Genomic DNA, 26,909 nt, shown 5'->3' on the forward strand with positions numbered 1-26,909 from the left:
ACAAGGCTCTTGAAAATGAGATATATTCAGAAAACAAGGGAACCGAAGAAGGAAGACAAAATTAAGTCAGGAGAAGAATATGGAAAAAAGAGATAAGAAGGTGAATAACAGCAGTCTATAAGGCTTACAACAGTCTCCTCAAACTGAGAAATACAATGAAATCTTATGGGTAGTAAAATTATTACTCTGTATCAGTAAGAACTCTTACAGGGAGACACTTAAAAGAAAAGAGTACTAGAAAAAAACCTGATCAATTACATTGCAGATACAGCAATTAAATTATTCATTACTAAGAATTCAATTTCCGTTTCAAGTAAAAGGTTTCAGGAACATAAAAGAAGCATGACAAACAACAGTAAGACCAGTATCAGTCATGATAACAGAAAGTGTTAGACATCTAACATCATTATTTTAAGAAAAATAAGGCATCAGCAAACAAACCATTTTAGAAAAAAAATAAAACAAACCCACTAAATTGTGAGACTGAATATTACTTTATGGTGAGACATACTCCTGAAGTGAAGTTTAAATAGGACTACAGCTACCTGTGTGTCTATTTTATAAACACCACTGTAAGAGACACCTCAGATGACAGGAACCTTGACATGTTCTCATTTTTTTGCTAGTGAGTCACAAGTCAGAAGTAAATATTTAGTGTGGTCCCTTTGCATTAAAACATTGTTGGCTAATGTGCATCAAAGATGACGAATATACTTCACTGTCTTCACACTTCTTTTTCAATTAAAGTTGGAATGGTGGTATTGCAGATGAATCTCAGATCAGTCTGTTGTCCCACCTTATAAACTAAACTTTCTTAAGTTTTAGCCTAGAGACTGAACTTGAATTCAAGTGAATCCCCTAGGAAATATTATTTTATTAAAACTCTCTGTACAATTAAGACTTTGTTTCTTCTTTTTCTTTAACACAAGGTTTCTGTAAGCTTTCATTAAATGAACTGTTCTTTGGAAAGTCTGATAAATTAGACCTTGGCATTTATAACTTCTTTGTTATCCTGGCTCAGATGTGCACAGAGAATGAAGCACTCATGTGAGCTGCAGGACACTGAGCTCAAGTTCCACAGTTAAAAGACTGGAAACTGCAATGCAAGTAAACATAGCCTAAGTGCATAAGCACTTGGCCAGCTACTTCCTAAAAGAAAATAGCCATACCAAGCTCATTAGATAAAGGGAGTAAGCAAGCAAGAGCAGAAAACCTGACACATGGTCCCTTTGTTATATAATAAATCACTGTAACACTTATGTCAGTAGTTTAACACACAAGATCTGTTATGAAGCCAGGTTTGCACTCTATAGCCATTTCATCCTTCAAAACAAGAAAACTCCAGAGCTCAGCTTTCCCACCCATCATACAGAGAAAAGACTGAGGACTTCAAGTTCTGCCTATGGAACATATTTTGAAAGTAGTGCTTTAGTTCCTTGAAGGGGAAAAAACCCAACCATCAAATAACAAACCTCCCAGAAGATCAGGGTAAACAGACTTTCCTAGAAAGCAATCTTCTGCTCTCCAACTTGAGACACAGCAATACTCAGCAATCTCTTATGCCCATTATTTAGACTCAACACACGACAGGAAGGCTAAATAAGAAATATCACCTTCTTACTGATCTAGCTTTTGATTATCAATTTAAAACATTTACTTTATTGCATGACTTGAGCATAACAAAAAAGCTTTCTAGGCTTTCATAAAACGTATCTTCCACTTGTTTATAGTTACCAGTACTATATTCAAAGAACAATGAGAAAGATGCATGTTAATAACACTTGGCAAATTCTACTTCCACCTGGTGGGGTAGAAGAGAGTGGAAAAATCTTTGGAAGGGCATACATACCAGAAACTCCAGGAGTTAATCCAAATGAAGAGAAAGAAGTAGAATTCTGTTCAGAGGTATTAATCCTTGCATCCACATTCCAAGCAGCTGTGCAGGAAGGGGGGAGGAAAAAAAAAAAAGAAAAAAGAACTTCGCACTGCTGGCAATGTTGAAAAAGTTATCTATTTAATTATGAATAAGGTCAGAAAAACAGTGGACATTCCAGCCATCTTAACACTTCACACAACTGAGGGCATTATTTTGCTCATTACATCAGACAATCAGTGCTGACAGAGATGTGACTGTATGAACACTCAGCTTGAAACAATTTTCAAGCTTTCTAAGACCTTCTTCCCTCTACAGCCTTTTCTATAGATGAACTTCTCACAAAGGAAAAGTAAATTATGTTTTGAGCCCCATACTATTATTCTTCTTCCCATTATTGCACTCATCTAAGTTATTGAAAAGCATATTTATTAACTCTGCAGATGGAACCTAGCTTAGAGCAAACTGTATATATGTTGAAGAATAGAACTGAGTTCAGAACAATTTTTGACAAATAGGGGATACTGCTTAAAAATGAAGATATACTTGACTCTGTTAAGTGTAAGCTAGAAAATAAGCAGAAATAATCAGTTGCACTAATGTGTCAAAAGAAACACCTGGTTAGAATTATATTTATTTAGTAGGGGGGGGTGAGCACTCAAAACTGGACAGTATTCCAGATGTGGTCCAAGAAGTGGATAATCACTATCCGCAATCTACTGACTCCTGTTAACAGTCCAGAATACTGTTGGTGTCCTTTGCTGCTCTCCAGACAGTCAGTCCCCAGACACCCAGACAGGGCTGCTTCCTACCCAGGTGCAGCACTTCACATTTGTCCTCAATGAACTTCCTCAGGTTCCTGTTAGCCCATTTCTCCAGCTGGCTTAGGTCTCTCTGGATGGCACCCATGATCTGGATTGTATCAACTGGTTTCCCCCTCCTCACTCAAGTTTGGTGTAATCTGGGAATCTGATGTGAATGACACTCTGTGGCCTCCTCCAGGTCATTTATAAAAGATGATAAACAGGACAGCTCTAAGTACAGAGTCCTGTGATATCCCCCTTGTTACCATCCTCCAGGTAGAGTATGATTCACTAACTACTACCTTTGAGCCTGACCAGTTTTTCAACCATCCTAACTTGGATATAATAATACTGTGAGAGACAGTGTTGAAAGCATTACTAAAGTCATCATAAAAGACGCCCACTGCTCTCCCCTCACCCATAAAACTAGTCATTTTACCAGAAGCAAATCAGCCCGGTCAGGCATAACGTATTCTTGGTAACAAAAACAACAAGCAGCTGGTCACAGTCACCAAGAACTACCTTATTAGAATATACAGCAGAATACAGCTAACTGGAATATGAAAAAAGTCTTTTGCCTCTACTTGGCAACAGTAAAGCTTCCAATGGTATAGCAGGTCCAGCCTCAGGCACCACATTTCAAGACATCTGAGACAAATAAAAGAGGTGTAGACTAAAGAAACATTGCTCACTACAAAGGAACACTGCTTTCCAGAAGAGACAAAGATCATGTAGACTGAATAGCGGGAAGGATGATATTACATCATCTACTACTACGTTGAAGATTGTTGCCCAGAGAGAAACAAAGAATTCTCTTCTCCATTATTATTATGGACAGTACAGGTGATAAAGGCAAAAAACTGTACTGGAGAAGACTAAAAACAATTTCCAGTGAGAAAAACAGTGCAACACTAACTGTCATGAGAGCTGAACAATCTTCATGCCTGGAGCCTAAACAAACATCTGCCAAAAACAAACACAGTTGATTTGATCATGTTGGAGCAACAGAATAGACTTACGACCTGGGTTTTAAGACATTCATTAAAAAAATAAGTTACACTTTAAAATGACTTAGTAATCACTTTCAGAATTTTAGGAGTGATACAAAAAATTTGATTCCTTCACAGAAATAAAGTTATTTCAGATAAACTCCAAAACCCCAGTTAAACTGTAAACAGAGACATAGATGTTAAGCCATCAGAACTTAGAGTAAACAGAAACTGCTTAGTTCACATTTCACTAGACCACTCCAAGATTTTTTTAATATATAAACATAAAGCTATTTAAGAGCTTCACTAGTAAAAAATATACTTATGTAAAAACGCCTAAGTGAAGCAAGTTTTCTTCAGAATAGCTTACCAATAGGAGTGAACAAAGAGCGCTCTTTCCAGGGCCTGCCCACCAGGGTTACACCCCAGTCTTTTCCATTTCCATTAGCATCTCCAGTGTCCTGGCCCCAAGCTGATGTCTCAGTCTTCCTCTTCCCAGCTGCAGTTGAGGGAACAGACGTCCATTTCTCCTCCCCTACACCAATCTGTGAGGAGATTTTTACAGACTTCTCATTCCAGCTTCCTCCATTTACTGTATGGCTTTCACTCAACCCTGGAGAAACTTAAATACAAGCATAATGAAAGCATTATATAAAATAAGAACTGGATGAAGAATTACAATATTACTTATGTGCACATACACTTAATTAAAAAAGTACAAGTGACCAGCAGCTTTGCTACACCAGTGTGATACAGAAGAACTGCTGCTCTGTCTCAGCTGATTTTCCAGTTCAGATGATATGCACCACCTGTCTACTAACTTGAAGAGTGAGGAAAAAACAGCACCAAAATGCACTCTCCTTCCTGTGTCCCTTTCTTTATAGGACTGATATCTTGGTGAACCAGTCCCTCTAGATTAAAAAAAAAAAAAAAGGGTGGGGGGTGGGGGTGCTTCCAACATTGCCAGGTAATTTCTCTTACACAGTATGGTGATGATTTGTGGAAAGCCCAATGCACTAAATGGATAATAATGTTTCATAACTGCATACAGCAGTTCTCTAGGCAGGAAGTAGAAGAAATTACCAAGGATTAGAAAATGCTTCCCAAATACTACACAGAATTTGCAAAGAGCACAGCTATCATATTGACTCTAGAGACCATCAAAGTTAAAGGAAAAAAATCATGGTAACACTCTCAAAATAATTAATAAGCAATATATTTTACATTACATTAAGGTAAAAGACCACAAGTCTATCTGCAACAGCCTATCCTGCTGAGGAATTACTAGTCATAGCAAGTTTAATGTATACTGTGAAAGGAGTCCGTAGTACACTGAGACATAAAGATCATTATAAAACTTACATTATTTTTAATTTATGCTCCTATAAAACAAAGTCTAATGGTCACCTGGTGCACCCAGCCTGACCTCTTATATATCACCAATCTTTCTCAAAGGGCTCTGTATATCCAATCCTCTCTTTTTATATATGCAATGTAAACAACAGGAAAACTTCTCATTTACAAATGATTAAGAAATATCTGCATATTGCAAGTGTAACACTTAAACAGTCAGCCAAAACCTGATGCACAAGTAAATCAGTATCATACGCCAACATACAGACCAAATATTTCATTCCTCAAATGAACTCATAGCTCAGGCAGCATGAACATACCACATTCAAGGCAGCCCCACTGGCAAGGAATTGATTAGGTGAGATATGCCTAGATTTTCTTAGACAAATCATTTCCAAACACAGACATCTCTAAGGTCACTGTTGCTATACCTAAAAACACTGCCCTTTCTCTACACAACTCCACAGCACTAACATGGTTCATGTCAGTCAATGTCCTCTACGGGTAATATGACATCTTAGGGGAAGGCAACAACAAAAATAGCAGAGACGGAAACCAAAGGGTAGCTGATAGAAAAACTATTTTGCAACCTTGCAAAAAACAGCTTAAGTCCTGAAGCAGGAGCTTGATTATTCTGTGTTTATCATGGTACTCTCCCGTCACAAACATTTACCTTCTATATGACCAGCGACTTTTCACAGAATCACAGAAAACTTAAGATTGGAAGGGATCTCTGAAAGTCACCTAGTTCCACCTTCTGCTCAAAGCACAGCTAACTTCAAAAGTATACCACTTTATTCAAGTTCTGGAAATCATAAAGGCTGATAGTTCAAAGCATGTCCGGGCAACCTTATGAAGAGGTTTTTTCCTCATGGCTAGTCAGAATTTCCCTTACTGAAATTTGATTATTGCCTCCAGCCCTCCCATTATGCATCTCCGAAAAATACAGCTCCTTCCTTCTGTGCTATGGTCCAGGAAGTTTGCATGTGAAATAAAGCTCTCAAAAACTAGCACAAAATTATTCACTTTCTGGACCTGGGTGCTTTTAATAACTCATTTGTTGACTTGCTTAATTGCACTGACTACTTTTCATTAAAGCAACACCGCTAATGTTGGCTATGAGTAAGAAACAGCCATCCTGATTTATTATGCCAAACTAATTCACTTCAAGTATTACTACAGCAGTATCTCTTAATTAGAAAACTGCTAAGATTCAGTAGTTGATAACAGTCTAAAAATAGCCAAATACTTTAACAATTATGTGTATGACATATGTCATGTATATTTATTTATAAATTATTTATTAACATATTACACTTATATTTACATACTTTCAAAACAAATGTATTTAAAGTATGCCTCTCAAAAGAGTATGTAAAGAACTGAGTAACTCTTGTGTATACAATCTGAAACAAGTGCAAACTTTACAATAATCAGGACTGGTATCTTTGAGCTCTTTGCAGTTACCTGCATTAAGTTTTTCTTTGAACCAATAATCAGTTCATGAACACAAAAAAGTGAGTAAGTTTGAAAAGCTAGCATAAAGAATTTTGAAGTGGAGCTTGAGAATAAGCTTTACTGTTCTGTAACTAACAATTTGTATAATAGGTAATCTGGCTGAAAACTCTATACATCAAATCCTTTTTCTACATGTAAGAGAGACTGTTTTCAACCTTTTAAGAAGTAACTGCAACTTAGAAGTATAACATTTGCATACCCAAAAAAGCAAGCTGCATAATAAAGTTCCACACCAATGATCGCACAAAATCCTGCACTGACAATTTGTGTTTTCACTTCTGTAAAGCACTTTTCTAGTTAATTAGGATGCCTAATAATGAAAGCCTTTTACCTTGTGGAATTGATGACTCCCCCTTTGCAGGTTTAGAGCTGCTAACTTGCGCATTCAGAAGTGCATCACCTGATTAAGACGTAAGAGGAAACAGAGCCAGAATAAGTTTTTCAAAGTAGCAACACCTGTAAAAATCTTCTAAAAGATTATCCATCACTGATATTTTAAGAAAAAACCACATCAAATACCTCAAAGTAAATTAAGAAATTTCCAGAAAACTTAAGAATAAAACTGAAATCCTCTTTTATTATTTGTGTTTATTTTGCAGACAGAATTAACTCAAAGCTGATTTAGAGCCTATAAAACAAGTAAAAGCAGATTTCAAAGAACTCTAGCTAGTTTCCCCAAGAATGGCGAGCAGAAATCTAAAACAGAGGCTCTCATTTTCAAGCAATGAGCAGCTCTAAGTATTTCAGAAATATATAGCTATTTCTAACTTCTACCTTACCATTAAAACATTAGAACACACAACAGCTGAATTCTTTTCAGATTAGTCTGGTACAATGAACATATGATGCATAAAGGACTCTGGCTAGACATGTTACAGTAGTTACGGCTAGCCACAGAGTATATAGACAGAATTACCATTTCTTGAAGCTGTTTGTGTGTAAATGGACAGAAAAAGAAGACAGGAAACAATTGATCTAGTCCTCAACGACAAGAACCATGCACTGAATCAAGATGCAAACAAGTGTCAATAAAAACACCAGGTAAGACATGCAAATTTCAATAAATTGTTACAAGGTACCAGACAGTTGCTAGGCTCAGTCTTTTTGTCACTTTGCTAGAACATCAAGTTTCATCTAATTAAAGCACCCAATATATCAGTAAGTTAAAAGTATGTTAGAAAGCTGAACTGTTTGTGTCTTCAGATTCTTTTTGCTTCCTAAACCATTTTTCAGTTGCAGACAAATATGAATTCCTGTGCCTACACAGTTTAAACCAGCCCATGCAATTTTTTTCTGAAACAGTAGCAGCCATAGAAGCTAAAGCCTACATTTCCTTCTTGAATCCTTAGCTATAATAACTGATTACTAAATCTCAGCCAGATGTGCCCCACCATTACGAACAGCTTTAGTACAGGTACTACTAAATCTATGTTGGCAAAAATGTCTACGTGATAAGCAGTGAATAATCTGTAAAGAGAACTCATGGGCATAACTTTCCCACATGGAAGTGTTCAAAATTTAAGGCATTGGTGCTGTCTGCAGCAGTGCTGAGGGTGCCTTTGAAGCTTCCAGAAACACGAAGGGCAGAGTCAGCAGAGCACAAGTGAAGGAATGGGGGCATATGCCTATGCAGCTGTGCAGCTACTGACAGAGCACCAGTGTGGAAGCCAGTTTCTCAGCCACTTACTCCAGAACCTTCTCTCCTGACCTTTCCCAAAAGGTGGCTCATTTAAAAAAGGGGGAGTTTTGCACTATGAAAAGTACCTTTACACAGCTTGAAATAATTTCAAGAGTTACACCTCCAAATATACCTACCACACATCCAAAACAGAGTCACTATTTAAGCATTCAAGTAAAGTTATCTTTCTAAGACTTGTTCACAGACCTATCGACCATCATACCTTTATTTTTTCTGAGACCAACCGGAAGCGATGGTGTAGGCATCAGTTGCTCAACGGAAACAGTAACTGTATTTTCCACCCCTTGGAGGTTTGATTCTCCTGAGCCACCGTCAGTCAGCACCTTGTCTCGCTTACGCTGCTGTCGCTTCTCTCTGTTACTGATTTTAGTTTCCCAGGTTCCTAAAACATCCCCCAAATGAAAACATCACTAAATAAGTCAGAGAGCAAAAAGGAAAGTTTTAGCTTGTTTCATATCAAGCTGAAGTCCAAGTACAGGTTCAGTTTAAAAATCACAAACATGGCAGTCAACTTCAACATTAGTTTGAAGACATGAACAACTGGCCAAAGGTAAGTTTTTCTGGATGCAATGCGATAATACTTTGCTTCGCAGAGCAAAACATCAACAACATGAGGGCCCTGCTATTCACAACTTCTCAGTTTTTGTAAGTTTAACTTCAAAAAAATCAGCTGAAGTTATTAAATACTGTTGTTTCAAAGATCAGATTTCCAGACATAATATGAGACTATGGAGTTATGACAAAATGAGTTTCTTATGCTTCTTTATGAAGCACAAACAAGTAAATCTTAAACAGCATTTAAGCCAAAATATGTCTCATTGCTTTTTTGTGTGTGTTTGTGTTCAGTACCTTCATCAACTTCCTTTCCATCTAGACGTGACATATCCTGAACTGTTTTAGCATCTCCCTTTGATTTCTTTTTTTTCTTTGACTAGAATAAAAATAAAACATTATCTTAATTACTTAGTGATCTAGAATTCCCCCCCACCAAAATACAGGAGTAAATTTGAAACAGATTTTCCTGAACAACCCTCTGTATGGACAGTCCCTTGAAAGGAGTACTAAACAATACTAATGCCTAAACCTAAGTTAAGGCTATTGAAGCAACATGAAAGACTTATGCAGTACACAAATGGAAAGTGGGAGCAACAATTACTTATGCTACAGAGCACAAAGCCTGGTGGAAGAAGCTACGCTGATAGCATCACAGTGACAGAGGAGTAATGAACTATTTGGCAGGCAGATCCCACTCTGGCAAAATTTGTTTTGTGCAGAAGCAAGTATAACATTATACATGCAGAAATAAAAAGAATAAAGATTCCTTTAAAAAAAGCGGGTAAGAGAATTCCAGCTTGGAAAATGACTTCAAAACAGGAACTGTGAATAGAGTCCATACAATAGATATACAGATTTTTTTTCCCCAAGGTTTCACCAGTTATGGCTTCTTGGCTGTACAAGCAGAGATAAGAGGAACAAAGAGGAACAAAGATGACTACTTCTGTGAGCAGTTTTGGTGCAACAGGTAGCAATATAAAGTGTTAAAAAGATAATATTGAGAAAAAAAGATGAAAAATGACCCAAGATATTGGGAGACGGTATATTGCAAAAAGCCTTGGAGTTTAATCTTTTGATAAGCTAAAGTGATGGCAAATTGATTTGACTACCTTCTTACAAAGAAAATACAGTACTGAAAAGCTTTTCAATCTAGTGAAGAAAGGTGTAAGAACTACCAGTTAACCCTGAATGAAAAAACCCAAACTTTTTAAAGAAAGATGGTTACCCACTCAAATGCTATAAGGGGAACTATTCACTGATTCACCGTCTCTGGAATATTTGAATAAGGATATTCTAAGAATGCTTGATGTCTTTCTGGAATACATGCTTCTGCCAGAGTAAGACTAGTAATTGTCAGCTTTATACCCGAGTTCAAACTATATGATTTTCTAGTCTTAGATGTCCAAGAAGAGTATAACGATCTCTCTAGAATTCATAACTGGTAACAGCCAAATTATCACCACAGCTGCAGCAGATATCCTATGGGCCCACAATGGCATGTAATTCACATGCCTTTGAGTTGGCATGCCCAAAAAAGTATCATGTAGCTTCAATACAGGTACTGAAAGCAGTAGAGCTTGTTAGCGCAGCACCAGAGATAATAAAAATTTCACTGCTTATATGCAATGCTGTGCCAACACACCTATAACACTTAGGGAACTGACTTGCACATGGTTTACTGCACTAGGGGACCCACAATACAGACGCACCCAAACTGAATTATCTCACTTACTTGCTCAGTAGACTACCTTTACCAACATACCAGGTATCTAACTTCTGAAAAGCCTCCAAAAGAGAAAGGCTGGTTTCAAAAGCAACCCGAGAAGAATGGGTTCTAAAAACATGAACAAGCCAAATTATTTGCCAGAGCACCTTCTAAGGAAAGAATTAAGAAGAAAAGTGAAAAACAGCATGAAAAACAGTTATGAATTGCTTCTTGGAGCTCAAGCAGAGGGAAGGTTAGTAAGTTTGTACCTATGTCTCCCATTTTCAGCTACATTGAGAATGGAAGTTGAGGTCTTAGAATCTCCCACCCACAAAGCCATAACTACCCAACTGTCCTCTGGCATTAAGAGAACACCTGAAATGACTTCAGAAGTCTCCCAGACAGCAGTTTAAGATGACTGCTCCTCCAAGTTATAACTCCAGTTTCTTAAATAAATAGCTCCTACAGAGGTATCAACATCAAATTTTACACTTCTCATTAAAACAAAGTTTAACAATTTTAAAAATAAGTTTGTTACTAACAAACACTGTTTTTAAAAAGATCAAGAATTCAAATCTTGAAAATATATTTACTTTCCTAACCTGAATTACTAGAACATGATCTGAGAAACCAGAACCATAATTACTTATCCAATTTACTCACAAACTGCCAAACTTAGTGCTGTAACAGTCTCTATCTCAGTAACAAACTGACTGAAACAGCAAGAGATGTTAAAGGTTACTGAGCAAGACAGCCAATCATTTTGCAGAAGCCTATTCATTCAAAGTGTCACCTTCTGCAACACAGAAAGCTGCCAGTGTTGGCTCTGCCACCAGCCAAAGAGCACATGAGGAACTCGGCAGGCCTGCCAAAATTTTTCAAGTCTTTAAGATGCACTGTCCCCCATGCAAGAACAATAGAAAAATAAACCTTTCTTCCTCATCCCTAGTGGTCTGTTTATTTCTAGTATTCAACACAAGGCAGTTGTGTGTTTGCAAACAGAATAGGCAATGAAGTTTTAACATCCTGCAATCTCTTCCACAGAGTCACTTGTTTCATACAGTCCCTTACACTAAAAACTAAGAAAAAAACCCCAAACCCCTGCACTGTGCAAGTCACTAAAATGGAAAAAAGGGAAGAAACTACTCAAAGTGTCAAGAGAATCATAAACCCTATGAGCAGCCACAATCCAGACATTACCCAAAGCTTCCCCTCCCCCAAAGCAGAACAAGAGAATACAACTTAAATAACTATCCTGAAAAAACATGCATGAAATTCACAACCCTGAAGCAGCTAAGAAATACAGAAACACAAAGGGAGTGCGATTTTCATTGACAACATATATTCAAGCACAAAAAAAATCATACCCTTCAGGTCATAGATTATATATATTCATATATCTACACACATGCACATACTACTTAAATCCCACCCATTGACTTATACTACCCATCCCAAGCTACCAAAGACACATACACAGGCCCCCTTACAATCTTCTTAGCAGGTTTATAATGTTACAAATGTAACAGATACCCTGAGAGGCTTAACCAAATAATTAGATGCCTGTAAAGTTGCCTGTAGTTTAAAGAAAGTTCTTGGGTATATTTTTAATTTAAGGGTAACAATCAACTCCTGAGGCAATCATGCTTTGCCCACGGTTCCCCAAAGCAATATGAAAACATAATCAGTTGAATAAGCATCTGTATCCATATAGTGGTACTGATTTCCTGGAGCTGCAACTTCAACTTAACATTTTAAAATTCAGATCACTATGTTTGCCATTTTAAGGTAAAGCTCGAGTTTAGCATTTAAACACCTTATCTACTTGGAAACCTGCTTGAGATAAAGTGAAAGTTGAAAAGAAAAATATAGTTATTCCTTCAGGATAAAATTTTATTATGTTCTTGAAAAAAACCCACAAAGTCAATCTGATATGTGATACATGGAGAAGAGAAAAAAATGCACAGCATGAAGTTTTAAGGCAAAGCCATTTCACAGAAAAGTCTTTCTGTTTGACAATGCTAAAAACGTTTAGAGCCCTACAGCCAACTAACAGGATATAGTCTTTTAGCCAACATACTAACTGCAAAACAAGTTATTAGAGGATAGTCAAGTAAGTTAATTAAAGCTTGAACAAGCTAAACAAATTACAATAATCAACTGCTGGTTTCTGATTGTTTATGCATAATCATTTATTTTTCCAATACTCCTCAGTATAGTCAGAACAAATGTATTTTGTTGAAGAAAATAAATCAGAAGTCCATGACAGTAGGAAAATTTCATGCACAACGTTAACAAAAGAACCAAGCCAAAAATTATCTTCAAAGGCCTAACATAAACATATCCACGTTGCCTACAAATGACAGCATTTACAATAAGGCTAGAAGATATTAGTCCTCACAATACAAAAAAAATAACACTGCCATCAGTATGGTTACCTTTTAGATAAAGCTACAGACCAAGCTTTAAAAAAGATGTTTTTAACGTAGCTATTCAATTTGCATAACAAAAAGCTCACACCAGACTTCAAAGCCCATATTTGTCATCAGAAATTAAGAACTCTAATCACTAATGGATACATCTGACAAAAGAAATAAGCAGGCACATGGTCTTAATCCTTTGAACAGTAGTCCCGCAATTGTTAGGCCATTTTCAAGCCACTTAACAATAGCTATCGTTATGTTGCATCTCCGTTGAAGCCAGCAAAGATGAAACACAAACTTAATTTCTGTACGTTTAACATTTTCACATGGCGAACAGAGATATCGGTGTTTAGTGGGGTGTGGGGAGGGGAGTTTGCTTGATGCAAACATTCCATGATAAGGCATGATCTCAGAAGTTAAGAAAATACTACTTTAGTTCTTTCTGACACCAAGTTACATTAGTACTCTTCATAGTAAGAAATAAGCCTCTTCACTCAGTAAGTAACAGGATTTCAAATCACAAATAGAGTTATTAGACATCAAAATAACGTGCACTAAACTTTGACATTGTCATTTCACATCCATAACTGACCTTTTCATTCTTCTTTTCTGCATCCACAGGCTGCTTTATATTTTCTTTACGGACAGTTTGTATTACTTCATCCTCAGATACATCAAGGAAAGACCGTCCATTAGGCTGTGTAAACAGTAAGGGTGAATAATAAAAAATTTGGAGAAAGCAGATGAAGCAAAGCTCAAATTATGCTATTACTGAAATGCAACTATTTGTTGACTGAAAAATGCTTGCAAGATTATCAAGTAAAGCAGACAGAATTGTGGATTGATACTCAAAATATCTACTGCAATTCTATATTTACCAAACAGAAATGAGAAAGGAAAGAAGGCGGAAGTCTCCTAATTTCATCTCAATCCTACTTAACACAGGAATTGCTTATCAAAAGGTAAATTTCTGAAAGTTACCAGCTTTCAGACCAGCTACAGTTCTCTGCAGCTCTTCTAAAAACTGATTCAGAACATACAGTTGTCTGTGCCATAAATTATCTAATTAAATGAACGCATTTACCACTTTATAGCAGTTCAGCAATGGGCTGAATTTTAAAAATCATTTCTACCTTGAACACATTGCTGCAATTTCTACCTATGCATATCCATCACAGCTCATTTCCTTCACAAGTTAAAACTTCATAGTAGAACAGAAATTAGAAGTCAAACACAAAGCATGACTAAGCATGATATCCCATTGTTCTTTTCAGACCGACTTGATTATAGTCGTTATGCTAGTCTACCATTTCTCCCTCACATAATAAAGGAAAGAAAATTAACATGTATTATTTAACATATAAAGTTAAAACTCTGGACAGTCATTAAATTAGTCTTTATCATCACCTTTGGCAGCAACAGCATACATCTTGGTCTATATATTCCCTATGCAAAAATGTGATAATTTTTAAGTCATGTTTATTGTTAACAAAAAGCTATGACTGAAGTTAATGTGCTTAACTGCAGAAAAGATGAAAATAAGCAAAACATTATACTACTGTTAGCCATTGATTTCACTGAGTGAAAAACAACTGTCAAGAGTAGTAATTGATAGAGTCCACACAAGTTTCATATTGATTCACATTCATAATAATTCAGATAAATTTAAAACTGAAAATTAAGACATTAAGCATAACTAACTACTTCCTAGTTACTTTAATTTCTTCAATTTCTTTTAAAATAAAGTTTAAACTATATTATCTTTAGTTATTTTTGTTATTAAAAAACCAAAAGCTATTTTAACTCTGCATCACATGAACCCGATTGCTTTAAAGTCAAACAAAGGCCATATAACAGCTTAGCGTGACCTATTCCTTCAAATATCAGATCCGATCCCCAATTTAACTGGTACAGGTATATAAGTCTTGCCTTGTTATATTATGCTTACAAATCACCCTTGGCATGCTTTCACCAGTGCATAACATAGTATTGCTTACTGTAGTTAGCCAGCATGCCAACTTCTTATTTTGTACTATTAATAGAAATGGAAAGATCAGGTCACCTAACCCTTCTACTCCTGCAACAACCAGCTTTAAACTAGACTTTTCATATCTAAGATGCAGTACATTCCTCTCAGCATTATGAAAATGAAGTCTATTTTACAGATCTGCATCTCAAAACTCTCTCTAAAGTTCCTCTCAATGAAGCTCACAGTACTTGATTCCACAGGGATACCAATGACCTGATATTCAATCTTGAAAATAACCCGTTGCCAAAAATCAGTTCTTGAACTCCTCTATTTTCTCCAGATTCCGCACAGCCATATTATTAGTGGTGTGATGTCTTTCAATCCATGTTGGTACCCGTGATGTTTAAGATCTTAAGCTGGAGAAAGAATCACTACGTCTAAGTTATTTAGCAGTAGAGTTAGATAACAGATTTGCTGCATCTGGTATTGGACTTGTGTCAAAAATATTTACAGCCAACTAACTTTTTAAATTCTGTACCTTGCTTTGCTTCTTTGCCATTACATACATACCTTAAACTGAAAACCATTTTCTTAATCCCTCTCAAGAACTCAATAGATAAAAGTTTTAATCTTTAATTTAAAAAAAAAAAATCAGCTGTTTCTCTGAATTAATAAATTAATTCATATCCATTAAGAACCCTCTGGAAAAATTCATCCACATGACTGTTTAAAACACTGTCTGATCATCTGATCATGTAAACAACCACCATGAGAAATAAGTTTAAAAACTTGTACTTTGATACATTTCTCCCTTAATTGTAGTAGTCTCCTTTTCAGTGGAAGCTTTCCACATTTATTTTCTGCCCACAGATGAATCATAGAATTTTAATCAAAATTCATGTGACCATTTTTGGATATACCAAAGCCAGTAACAGAAGCGGGAAAGAAAAAAGCTTTTCTATAGTATTCAGAAATTTTATTTTAAAAGACAACTACAGCCAAAAAGACTAAGTTTAAAACTTTATGGTAATATATTAAACATCCACTGACAATATTAATTGATTCAAATTGTGCAATTTATTATTTGACATCTTTTTTTTCTCATCCTAAAAGCTACAGGGAAGATGGAACAAGGCAGAAATAGTGCTGTCAATAACACTACTGATTTCTGAACGCATTTCTTGCCTGCTGACCTTAAAATCCCAGTATTTAAATGAAACTTTTTCACACACATTCGAGGGCCTTAAGATAATCCAAAAGTAGAATAAAGGTTCTGCTGGGACTGTTAAAATGAAAAATATTGTTCTTTAAATATGGTACAGCATAATGGATAACTCAGTTTCACACTTCAAATGGCAGTAATAAAATTGCTATCATTTGAGTCTTACAACGTTGTATTAGCCGAAGTCCTTGGTTACACATTATAAAGATATGGCTACTTAGAATATCTCTGGCTAATGAAAGAATCTGTTTGCCAATATTATTTGCTGTAAGCTTATCTTAAGAAAAAAACTAACCAATTTTCTCTTTGAGCACTGGAGAATCCTACAGCCCTACTTCTCCTGCAATTTGACAATTAACATATACACAAAACCAACATGCAAGTATCAGTTGAAAGTATGAAAAAGTCTTTATGCAGGCTATTTCTAAGTGCAATAAGCATAAAACAGTCATAGCTTGAAAAGTTCTTTCAAGCAGACCAAGTAGGAAACTTCCTGAAATGAATGCAAATGCTTTTACTAAAATGTGTAGTAGCATTTACTGTCCAGGTGTACTTCAAACAATAGGAAGTACATAGTCAATTTGGTATTTTCTGCATCTACAAATAGATGGTATGAATAGCTTTCTAATGCTGTAGCAGAGTACAGAAGATGGTTACTCTCAAGTTTCTATGGTGTTCTGCAGATTGTAGAGAAACCATGTAGAAACAGTTTCACCTTTTTCTGCTGTGCTGAAGGTTTAAAAAGTAGAAGAGGGAGGCACAGCAATTATTCAGAAGAGAAAGAAATTAAAATTAAATATCAAGAGATTTTTGGAAAGAAAAAAAAAAAATCTTAACAGGGGCCAAAGAACTCTGTGACAGGAGACAAAGAGCTCTGCCCCTGCCAGGAGCTAAAACAAAAAGAAAAGAAGAGGCTTCAGGTTTACTGCACAGAATCTAAAGTAAGGATACCACGATACTACCTTGCTCCAAGCAGCTGAAGAAAGCCAGAACTGGCTCTTGTAAACCATTATGTTAATGAATGCTAAACCGTTTCAGCTTCATTTTTTTCCTCAGTCTGCCCACGGCAAGTAAATAAACAGAATCTCAGAGTTGCTACTGTATCGAGTCAACACAGTGCTATTCAACTAAACTTACTTTACTAAAAATATCAGTTAAGTTGCACCCTACCTATACAGGAACTGAATAAAGCCACATGCAAGAAACAAAGCAATAATACTCTTCCTCAGAAAAAGTACAGTGAAGAACATTTCTGATCCTGACTGATGAGAGTTACACATCACCTGGCATACAATGAGCTCAGTAATTCTGTATTAAAGTAACCCTACAGCTTTTAATTAGACATCTGTAGTGTGCTCTTTAATCCTACAGACCAATTGCTCTAAGCTTTCTGAAATGCCCGCAATGGAAATCTAGACCCTGGCATAGCAAACCCTGTAGTAAATCTACTGATAATAGGCTTACTCTTTTCCCTTCACAGACCTCAGTATTAGCATCACAGTGTACAAAAACACAAGACAAAAATGACTAGGCAGCAATCGGTAAGAATTTTTGTTGCATCTTTAAATTGCCAATGATATTTTGAGAATTTTTCATGTGAAAGTTGGAAAATATTGGGACATGCCAATACAGGTCTCTATGAACTTATCCTGGAAAATGAGCACGAGGCAGGCCTATTAAACTTTGCCACTGGTATAAACTTATTTGCACTACAGTTAATGATTCAGTTTGTGCATTTTCTTTTTGGAAAAGGTGTTTTTTGTTTTTTTTTTCACCTCTGCATGGAAATAATGAATACAAAGTACTATAAAAATAACTTTAAAAATCTTAACAATACAGAATGACAACTTGACAGCTGAAATACTATTTTACTCTTTTGATTATGAAAGTATTTGCTCTTACATAGCCTTAACTTTATTTTGTGCCTGCGTACAAGTATTTATATTCACCAAAAATATCAGTTAGTTAAGTTTTATATAAAATTAATACAAAGTTTGCTTTTATGAAGCCCTACACTAGAGAGCATTGTCAAGTTAACAGTGTATCTAACTCTTCACTCTATCTCCTGTTGAGGCATTTTTTAATGTCTTCAATGATGACTTGCAAGAGTTTATGCTTTGTTTTTATACTGAAGTTTAAAGAAAATAAAACAAGCAAAATCTAAATTATTTCCAGGATTATTCTTTGTTTTCAAGAAGGCATAACAGATCTACTATATCTTGAAGGATTTGCTGTTCAAGATAGCAAAAAAAATTGCATCTTTAACGTGCCTTCTCCAAAATGGAGACCTTGCTACACTGGAAAGATTCTGAATCACAATGCTTCCTCTTCTTGGTGCTCAGCGCTCAGTCTCTTGCAACTTCCAGAATCAACTTCAGTAGTTCACTGCTCAAAGACAGCTTGGTGGCGTATGCAGACTTTTTTTGTTTTAAGATATTCTAGCCTCAAGTTCTCATTTAAAAAAAAAAAACAAAAACCAACAAACTTCTCAAGTCTTAATACTGCCACAGGCTCAAATGAAGGTACAAACCTATTTTCTTTCCTTTTTCTGGTCATGAGGTAAACAATTCAGATTTTATAGAGCAATATATAATTAAAAGACAAGTTGTAACAGGCAGGGGACATCTGCTGCACTTTCATTCCTATAATCCATTTGGACATAAATAGGATTACAAACAGACTAACAATATAAAAGCTATAGAAGCAATCCCTTCAAGGCCCAAAACTACGATAACTGGAAGCTTTAAAAGGACAGTTGATAATTTCTGTATTCTACTAATTTTCTCATGAAGTGCACGCATACTGGCAAAGATGGAACCTTCCCACACCACACACTGAGGATTTAAAAAAAAAAAAAAAAGACAGGAATGATCTGTTTTTAAGGGGCTACTAAGACAGAGATTTCCTTATTAAAGGAGATGATCCTTACTGTAACAACCAAATCAGACATATTCCTACTGAGGCAAGCTCACCACAAGATTGATGTTAATGTGTTCTGTCGAAAAGCCACAGCAAAAAGCCTTACTCAAGTTTGAATCATCACAGCATTTATGGGGCTTACAATGCTGCTTCCAGTAGTCTATACCTGCCTGGACTGCAATTGGCTTGAAATTCTAAGCCATACTAAGGTCTCCACTACTGGTTCCTAAGCCTGCAAGCATTCGATGAATACACAACTAACGCTTTTGCATAATTCTTGTTTCCATGAAAAAGCTTCCAAAAAGAAACGAGCGTTTTCCTCGTCACCCAGGACTATTAAGGTGCAATTTCCGTGTGTGCGCGCTGCTCCTCTAGGTTTTCAAAGCAACCGAGTAACCCAGACGACACGAGACGGCTCCACAGCAGACAGTCAGGACCGCCCCATCCCTTACACAGGCAAACAGCACCCAGGTGAATCTCACGGCGGCTCGGGGGGAGCTCTATGGCCTCCCGACCCTGCGGCCGGTCCTTCCCCTTCTCACCGGTGCCTATCTGACCAGCAGGCGTTTCACCGAGCAGGGGGCACCGGGGACGAGGCGTGGGGAGAGGCAGCCGCGCTCGGGGCCGCTCGTCAGCCGCGACCTCCCCCCCGCCTTCCCGCCGGGGACCCGCCGCGCCCGGCCGGCTGCCACAGCAAACCCCGCCGCCGTCAATGAGCCTTTCATCCCCCCTCCCCCGCCCCACCATAACCTCACCCCTTCCCTCCCGAGCGGCGCGGTCCCCGCAGCCCCCCTCACCCGCGCCGTTTTCTCCGGCAGCTTCTTCTTGTTTCGCTTCTTCTGCTCGTCGCCTTTCAGGTGCAGCTGCGCGGGGCCCGGGCCCGCCGTCTTGCCCTGGCCCCCGCCGGCTGTCAGGCCCGCGCCAGCCGCCTCATCACCCTTCCTCTCCGCCGTGCTCCGCGCTGGCTTCTTACGGAGACCGCCTCCGCAGGCCACGGCCAGGAGCAGCCCCAGCAGCCCCAGCCCCAGCGCGGCCGGGACCACCAGGGCGAGCCAGGTGGGCAGGCCCTGCGGGTCGAGGCCCAGCTCGAGGCCCAGCTCCGCACGCAGCAGGCCCAGGCCGCCCGACAGGACGTCCCGCACCCGGGCCGCCGCCTCCTCGGCCTGCTGGGCCGCCGTCTCCTGCCAGCTCCCCGCAGCCATCGCGGCCCCCTGCCCCGCAGAGGCCCAAACCGGGCGGGGCGGCGAGGGAGCACTCAGGCCGAGCGCATCGCGGCCTCAGGAGAGCCGCGCTCGCCTGCCCGAGCCGGAGCCGCTGGGGGTGGGGGGGTGGCGGAGATGGACGGGACAGGAGCGGAGCCTCGGCGGGACGCAGCTGCCTCAGCCCCGGAGGCGCCCGGGTCTCCTCCTCTTCCTCCCCGCCCTCCGCCTCGCGCGCAACGTCACCGCCCCGCCGAGCGCCTGCCGCAGCGCGCCGCCGCCATCACCGCCGCGCGCGGGGCGGAGTGTGACGCCTGACGGGCGGGCGCGGAGCCCTCCGCCTCCCGCCCCCTCAGCGGCCGCCGGGCGCCCTCCTCCTCCTCCCCCGCCCCGCCTCGTTCAGCGCCCGCGGGGAAGGCAGGGGGCGGCGCGCAGAGCAACCTCGACGTGGCAGCCAGCGAGCGGGGCGGGAGGGGCGGGGGCGGCCGAGGCGCTGCTTGGCGCCGCCCGGCGGTGGGGCCGCGTCGCCCCTGCGGCCGGGGCGGGAGACCCCGCGGCGCTTCGCACGGGGCCGGAGCGGTCGGCTGCGCCCGGGGGCGGCGGGCTGAGGTGGCCGCTTGTCCGCCTCTCCCGCCGTTTCGGCGGGCCGTGCTCCTTCCCCTGTGGGCACCGTGCCGGTGCTGTGGTACGTGCAGCGCTGCGCGGAGCGGGCCGCCCCCGGTCCGCCCGGAGCGGTGCTGAGGCGGCGGGTGAGGGACGGCCTCGGCGCTGGTGGCCTGGCGCTGCCCCAGCGGGGCCTTCCCAGACCCGCAGTAACGTGGGTGCATTTCCACGGTAACGGTCACTAATCAGCTCTATTTTAGTTTGCGGTTGCCCCAGGGAGGCGGCACAGGTCCGGTGCGGATATGTTAACTGCCGGTTTGTGGGTGCTGTTGCCACCGGTGTAACTCCAGAAGCAGCCGCGGGGCCACGTCAGAGGTTTCCCGGACCTGCAGGTAGATGCTCCTTCCTGTCAGGCTTCAGAGGCTGGGGTCAGGGCCCCTCAGAGGCCATCTCTTCTGCAGAGAAAGCATTTGAAAATGTCGCCAAAAGATGGGTGTGCTTTTAGTTATCTCTAAATGTACCAGTCAAGGTAATATAACCACATAGATATTTTCTGAGCACCATGTTTTCTAAGAGCTTAACTCCAGCAAACTGGATTAATACATCAAATTGAATAGCTTATGTAAAATACAACTGTGTACATCACAGTGGGAGTTGTTTTGTCATTGGGAACTCAAAAAAATGCGTCTCTCCACGTACTTTAACAATGAACTCTAAAAAATTTGATTCCAAATGCATGTCTTGATTTTTCAGAAATCCAGTCTCACAGCATCCAGAGTTCCTGCAGAATTTGAGCTGTCAGAACCTCAGAGCTGGTGTTGTTGGGTGGCTTTACAGTGACTGTAGTCTGCAGTGGTGCGTTGCTGGAAAGTAATGTATCCCATTCTTTCCATTTGCAATTCTACTTATAAAAAATGTTCCTCTCATAACCTGCTAGAAAAATGTCTGGGTTTAGTGCATTGAAATCTGCATGGGATACTTGAAATTTAAAATGTAAAATAAAATTTGTTTGTTTAAACAGTATAGTGATAGCTTATGCTGTTTTCATATATTCATAACTTTATTTTGTAAAGTCAATGTATCTTTCACATACAAGTATTTATATGTTTTTACTTTTCTCAAAGTTTTTTATTAAAGTACTCCTACATTGCTTCTAAGTCCTAGGTTTTTTTTATGATACCACCAGGTAGTCAATTCCTTCTTTTCTAATTCACTTCAGTTGGAATGAAGGATATTGCTGGAAGTAGAGGTAGCAACCATCTCAGCAGAGCATTTTACTGGTAGACATTTATATACTTTTTGAAGATTAACTTTTTTTATTCAAAGTCACAATACTTTGTTTTTTTATAAGTGTTTTATGCTTTAGCATAGACGATGCACATTTATTGGAAAATATTAACTGTCGTTGTACTGGTTGTTGCACAACTGAGACACCCTAGCATGTCAAATAAATTATTCTATAAGTAGTTTCTTTGTTTAAGATGTTGCCCTACATAGATAGAGGTGACAGAACTGTGATCACATAGTTTTAGTTCAAAATACATTATCTGTAAAAATATGCATAACAAATTTGAAAGCATCATTCAGCTACAGTGGTTTTGTTTTTTTTTAAACCGAGGCCACAGAACAGCAGATATTGTTCATTTTAAAGAAAACACTGCAATAACCTGGTGGGAATGAATTCCACAATACAAGTGATTGAATTTAAGACCCGATGAAGCTTTTTAAATGCAGCACCGTGGCACCACCGAGTGGCACCATCGTGAATAGCCGAGGAGTCGTAGGAAACCGATTTATGTGGGGAAAAAAGGTAGCAGATCCTCACTTGAGAATAGCCACTTTTGGGTTGATTAGGCTGGTGAAGCAAGTTAATCTGAAACTAATAAATACCTTTTTATTCTGAACTAATGAGGTACAGCCATAAATAGGCATACAGTTTGTAGCAAATTGAAATATTTTGAAGAAAGTTTGTGTGACTCATTAAAAATGGCGGGAACATACATACTACTCTGACAGTACTCATCAAATAAACATTCTATTTCATACTAATTTTAATACTAATATTAGTTTAATATTAATCTTCAAATGTCTTAATAGATTTGACCAAAGCTGCCCCGAGTAATCTTTCTGGCAGTGCTGAATATAAAACATCTTTCTCATGTCATTCTCCCAGGCATCACAGGAGAAGGTTGAATGACGCATTACAAAAGAGAAAATAATGACAAAACCAAAACAAATGAAGACAAAGCTTAATTTTAAATTTTTGTTAATGTAATCTATCTTGTCCCTGCAAACATTCCTGGTTTTACCACAACTGCTATTAGATATACCCTATATAATACCTTTTCACAACCATATTTAAAACTCAGCACCTGCCATTTGGCATGGCATGAGGAAAAAGGTACTAGATCTCAAATACCTGTTCCACGCGTTTTTTATGATTATCATCTCAAACAATATTGAAGCCACATGTCTTATAGCTCTAGATATTCTTTAGACTAGAAGTCATATGGATACAGCAGAAGCAAATTAAGCTTCTCAGCATTTAAATAAAGTGAGCAGAATCCCAACAAAACACATTCAAGGTTTCTCTTGTGTCAGGAAGTTGAAAAAATCTTGAACAATAGGCAATTATGCTATCTCACATAGACAATGACTCCAAATTGCTTTAAGGTGAACTGAGTACATAATTGAAAATACTAAGGCAGATACTCATTATTTATCCTGCAGGAGGGAACAGCAATAAAAAATCTCTGATCCAATAATCACCATCCTTTGCAATGTTAACAAATAGCCAGGAAAGGGTTGGGCACTCTGCAGACAGAGTTTTCCTTGAGAAATTACTCATCTGGGTCATGGTTGGGTGCCTTGGGCCAAGGCTCGGCCCAGGTTGAGGATTGGGATTAGAGCTAAGGATTGGATTAGGAGCAGGAGAGTCATCACGCCTAGAGATGCACTTGGAGTGGAGCTACAAAGGGTGGCCAAAGAGGGGTAGGACATGAAAAGAATTATTCCCTGAGACATTTTTCATTCAGGCCATGGCTGGGCATGTTGGAAGAGGCTCAGCTGATATCTGTGGTTAGGGTTAGCATTAATGTTACATACATGGTTGGGAGAGAGATAAAGCCTAGAGGTACAGTTGGTGTGGGGCAGAAAAGGAGCAGCCAGAGTAAGGGGTAGGCTGAAAAAATAATTATTCCCTGAGATCTTTTTAATGTGGGTGCTAGCTCAGGGTCTGGAGCTAAGGCTCAACCCATCCTTTGCATTCAAAGTTAGAGTTTTAACAGGGCAGAGCCTAGAGCTCCACTTCGAGTCAACCTGAGAAAGGGTTGCTGAAGGAATTATCTTCTGAGAACTTGATCATCATGGCTATGACTTGGGGTCTTGGGCTGGTCTCTGTTGATATGAGGTGTCAGAGTTGGGGCTACAGTTAGGCTTAGGGACAGAGAACAGTCAAAGTTTGGATCTCCATTTGGAGTGGGGCAGGAAAGGGGCTTCAAAAAGCATTACCCTCTGAGAAATTCCTCTGATTCCATCTGATTGATGGTTAGGGGCCTTGGGCTAAGTCTCGGCCCACACCTATGCTTAGGGATCTGGTTTTGTTTGGGGTTGGGAGAAGAGAGAAAGTCTAGAGTTCCACTTGGACTGGGATTGGAAAAGGGACTGCCAAAGGGGCAAGGGACAAAAAGAGGACATGTTCCCCCTGAGGACATGTTCACCTGGGCTATGGCTGAGGATGTTGGGTTAGGGCTCAGCTGACCCCTAGGTTTGGGGTAAGGGTTAGAAGAGACACAAAGAGTGGGAACTGCAGTTTAGTGGTCTGGAAAGGGGCTGCCAAAGGGAAGAATGGGGTGTCAAAAGGATTCTTTCCTGAGATCTTTTCCACCTGGGCCATGGCTGAAATCTTGTGCTGAGCTTCAGCTGACATGAGGACATATTTATCTGAGTTATGGCTAGGACATTTTGGCCTTACGTCTCATCCAACACAATGTCTGGGGTATTTGGGGCTAAGTCTCCACCAACACACAAATTGAGGGTTGGGAGAGAGACAGAGCACAGAGCTCCATTTGGAGAGAGGCTCAAAAGGGGCTTCTGAGGGAAGGTGTAGGTTGCAAAAAAAATTTGTCCCCTGAGAACTTGTTCATCTGGGCTATGGCCGGGGCACCTGGGCTAGCTCTCAGTGACCTCCTATTCTCAGAGTAGCGAATGATCTCAGCAAGTCTTTGAACAAGTTCAGTTTTTCTAATGTAGTGCTTCAGGAAGGACTTCTTCCCACCTAAGGGGAGAGGAAGAGGACAGTTCAGTTAGAAGATGAGTAATCCATGTCCCGCTTTGACCTTATTTAATTTTCCTGTTGACATGATCAGCTTTTTGAGCTGACACAGAATCCTAAGTCAAAATTCACTGTTAAGGAGTACTGTGTTCTTCAAAGTCTTTATTAATGTTACATTATTTTTCATTATAGTTCACATTCTTGTGCATAACCATATAATTCAAATATAGAAACATTCTGACAAAAATCATAAACTTAATTCCCTGTATGAAGGATAAGTCTGTTCTCATTAAACCTTTGACATAAATAGTGTTTAGTCATCAAAGCAAAATTGTCATTATGACTGATAGAGCTCATGAGTGTCTTGGGAGGTGAAGAACACTTTGGCAGACTGTTCACGTTCAAATTTCTATCAGCCCTAAGCACTGAGAAAAATAAATATGCAAAGACTTGCTACCCAGCTGGGAAAAAAATCCTTCGAATTAACAGAAAGCAAACACCGAATTATAGGCCTATTAGCTCATATCACTGGTTATACGAAATTGTTCTCTGTATTTTTTCAGGTGTACATTAAATATCTCCTGTAACAGGTCTTCTAACATTTATCTTTGTAGAGTTTTCACAGCTTTATTTTATAGGCAAGACAGTTTTCCTAATACAGCATTTTAATCAAGAGGTGGTTGCTGTTCATACCTGTGGCACCAAGTTAGCTTGAAACCATGTGGTTCATTTATTAGCAATACAATTACAGAATCCAAATGTGCAGGCTCGTTTATGCTTTTAGCCTTTTGCACTGCAGTCTACATTGCTGATTCTCCTGCACTGTCAGTACCTGACCTAGCTAGTGACAGAAGCAGCAGGGACATCAGTGTAGACATATTCAAGCTCTTTTAGCTGTTCCTCTATGTTCTACTCTAAGTAATTTTGTTATAGGCTTGGGCTGGTTTCTGTCATTCTGACCTAGAAGTAGCTGGGAATATTCCAAAATACCAAATGTTACCAGAATACTCCAATTCCAGGAAATTACAATCATGGAGGGAAATGTCTCAGTTTCAGTGAGCTTTTCATGCAGCACACCTGGGGCTCTCACAGGAAGCCTAATCTGGTCCTGTTCCCCTGATGGCTTGTATAGCAGGGTGCTGTGAAGCCTGAGCACCCTTGGCTATGAGGTCTACCACAGAGAAGACCTGTTCTGGGCAGCTGTACTCTTGGAAACCTGGAAAACCCAAACCCTTGCCTGAGCTAGGATATAATGTTTTTTCAGTCCCTTTTTTAGTAGATGGAAAGCTGTACATGGGAGGAGAAAAAAAAAAACAACAGTCAGTCATGAAACTATGAATAATACATAGAATATATGTTAATTCAGTCTGCACCATCAATGCTGGAGATGGCATTTCCTAACTTTAGGGTGCTTGATTTGGCATTCTTAGTTATTCTTAATGTGAGAATTTACATACCAATTTGACTTTTTAGAAAATCAAATAAGAAAAAACGTTTTCCTGATTTTAAAATCTACTTCAGATTGAAATTATTCCTATACAGACTAAAAACCTCAGCCTCCTTTAAAACTCATCAAAACCTGACTCTGTGAAAGATCACACTGTCTATAGTGTGTATGTCTATAGTGCTCAATAAAATAATCCCAGGGATCGTTTCAGTTCCTGGCCCTGGGGTGGCACAACGCTGGGTCACACCCATGCTGCTTAAGACTCCTATAGCTGATGGACTGTGTCCATACTGAATAGGTTGTGCCTCTGGATTTCATTTGGGTACCATGTGATGTTCCTATGACCCTAAGAGATAACT

The 26,909-nt window shown here is 39.5% G+C and overlaps 1 protein-coding gene and 1 long non-coding RNA gene across 3 annotated transcripts in view; one reads left to right on the forward strand and one right to left on the reverse strand.

Moving 5' to 3' along the window:
• The window catches only part of MTDH (metadherin), a 33,965-nt gene extending 13,421 nt beyond the window's left edge, over positions 1–20,544 (reverse strand). The window contains exons 1-7 of one of the 2 annotated variants that reach the window (XM_072852138.1): positions 19,826–20,544; positions 13,511–13,615; positions 9,085–9,166; positions 8,438–8,617; positions 6,868–6,936; positions 4,036–4,287; positions 1,850–1,936 (exon numbers count right to left, since the gene is read on the reverse strand). In XM_072852138.1, the coding sequence (XP_072708239.1) occupies positions 1,850–1,936; positions 4,036–4,287; positions 6,868–6,936; positions 8,438–8,617; positions 9,085–9,166; positions 13,511–13,615; positions 19,826–20,230 (1,180 nt within the window). In that variant the 5' untranslated portion in view covers positions 20,231–20,544. The remainder of the gene's footprint in view (positions 1–1,849; positions 1,937–4,035; positions 4,288–6,867; positions 6,937–8,437; positions 8,618–9,084; positions 9,167–13,510; positions 13,616–19,825) is intronic. The other variant, XM_072852136.1, reaches the window with a different exon arrangement.
• A 28-nt stretch (positions 20,545–20,572) lies between these two features.
• LOC140647486 (uncharacterized) lies at positions 20,573–22,074 on the forward strand. The gene is made up of 3 exons (XR_012040787.1): positions 20,573–20,912; positions 21,091–21,222; positions 21,584–22,074. It is a non-coding gene; the product is annotated as an uncharacterized lncRNA (long non-coding RNA).
• Positions 22,075–26,909: the final 4,835 nt, after the last annotated feature.

This window comes from Ciconia boyciana, chromosome 2, assembly GCF_034638445.1.
Source record: "Ciconia boyciana chromosome 2, ASM3463844v1, whole genome shotgun sequence".
Taxonomy (NCBI): Eukaryota; Metazoa; Chordata; class Aves; order Ciconiiformes; family Ciconiidae; genus Ciconia; species Ciconia boyciana.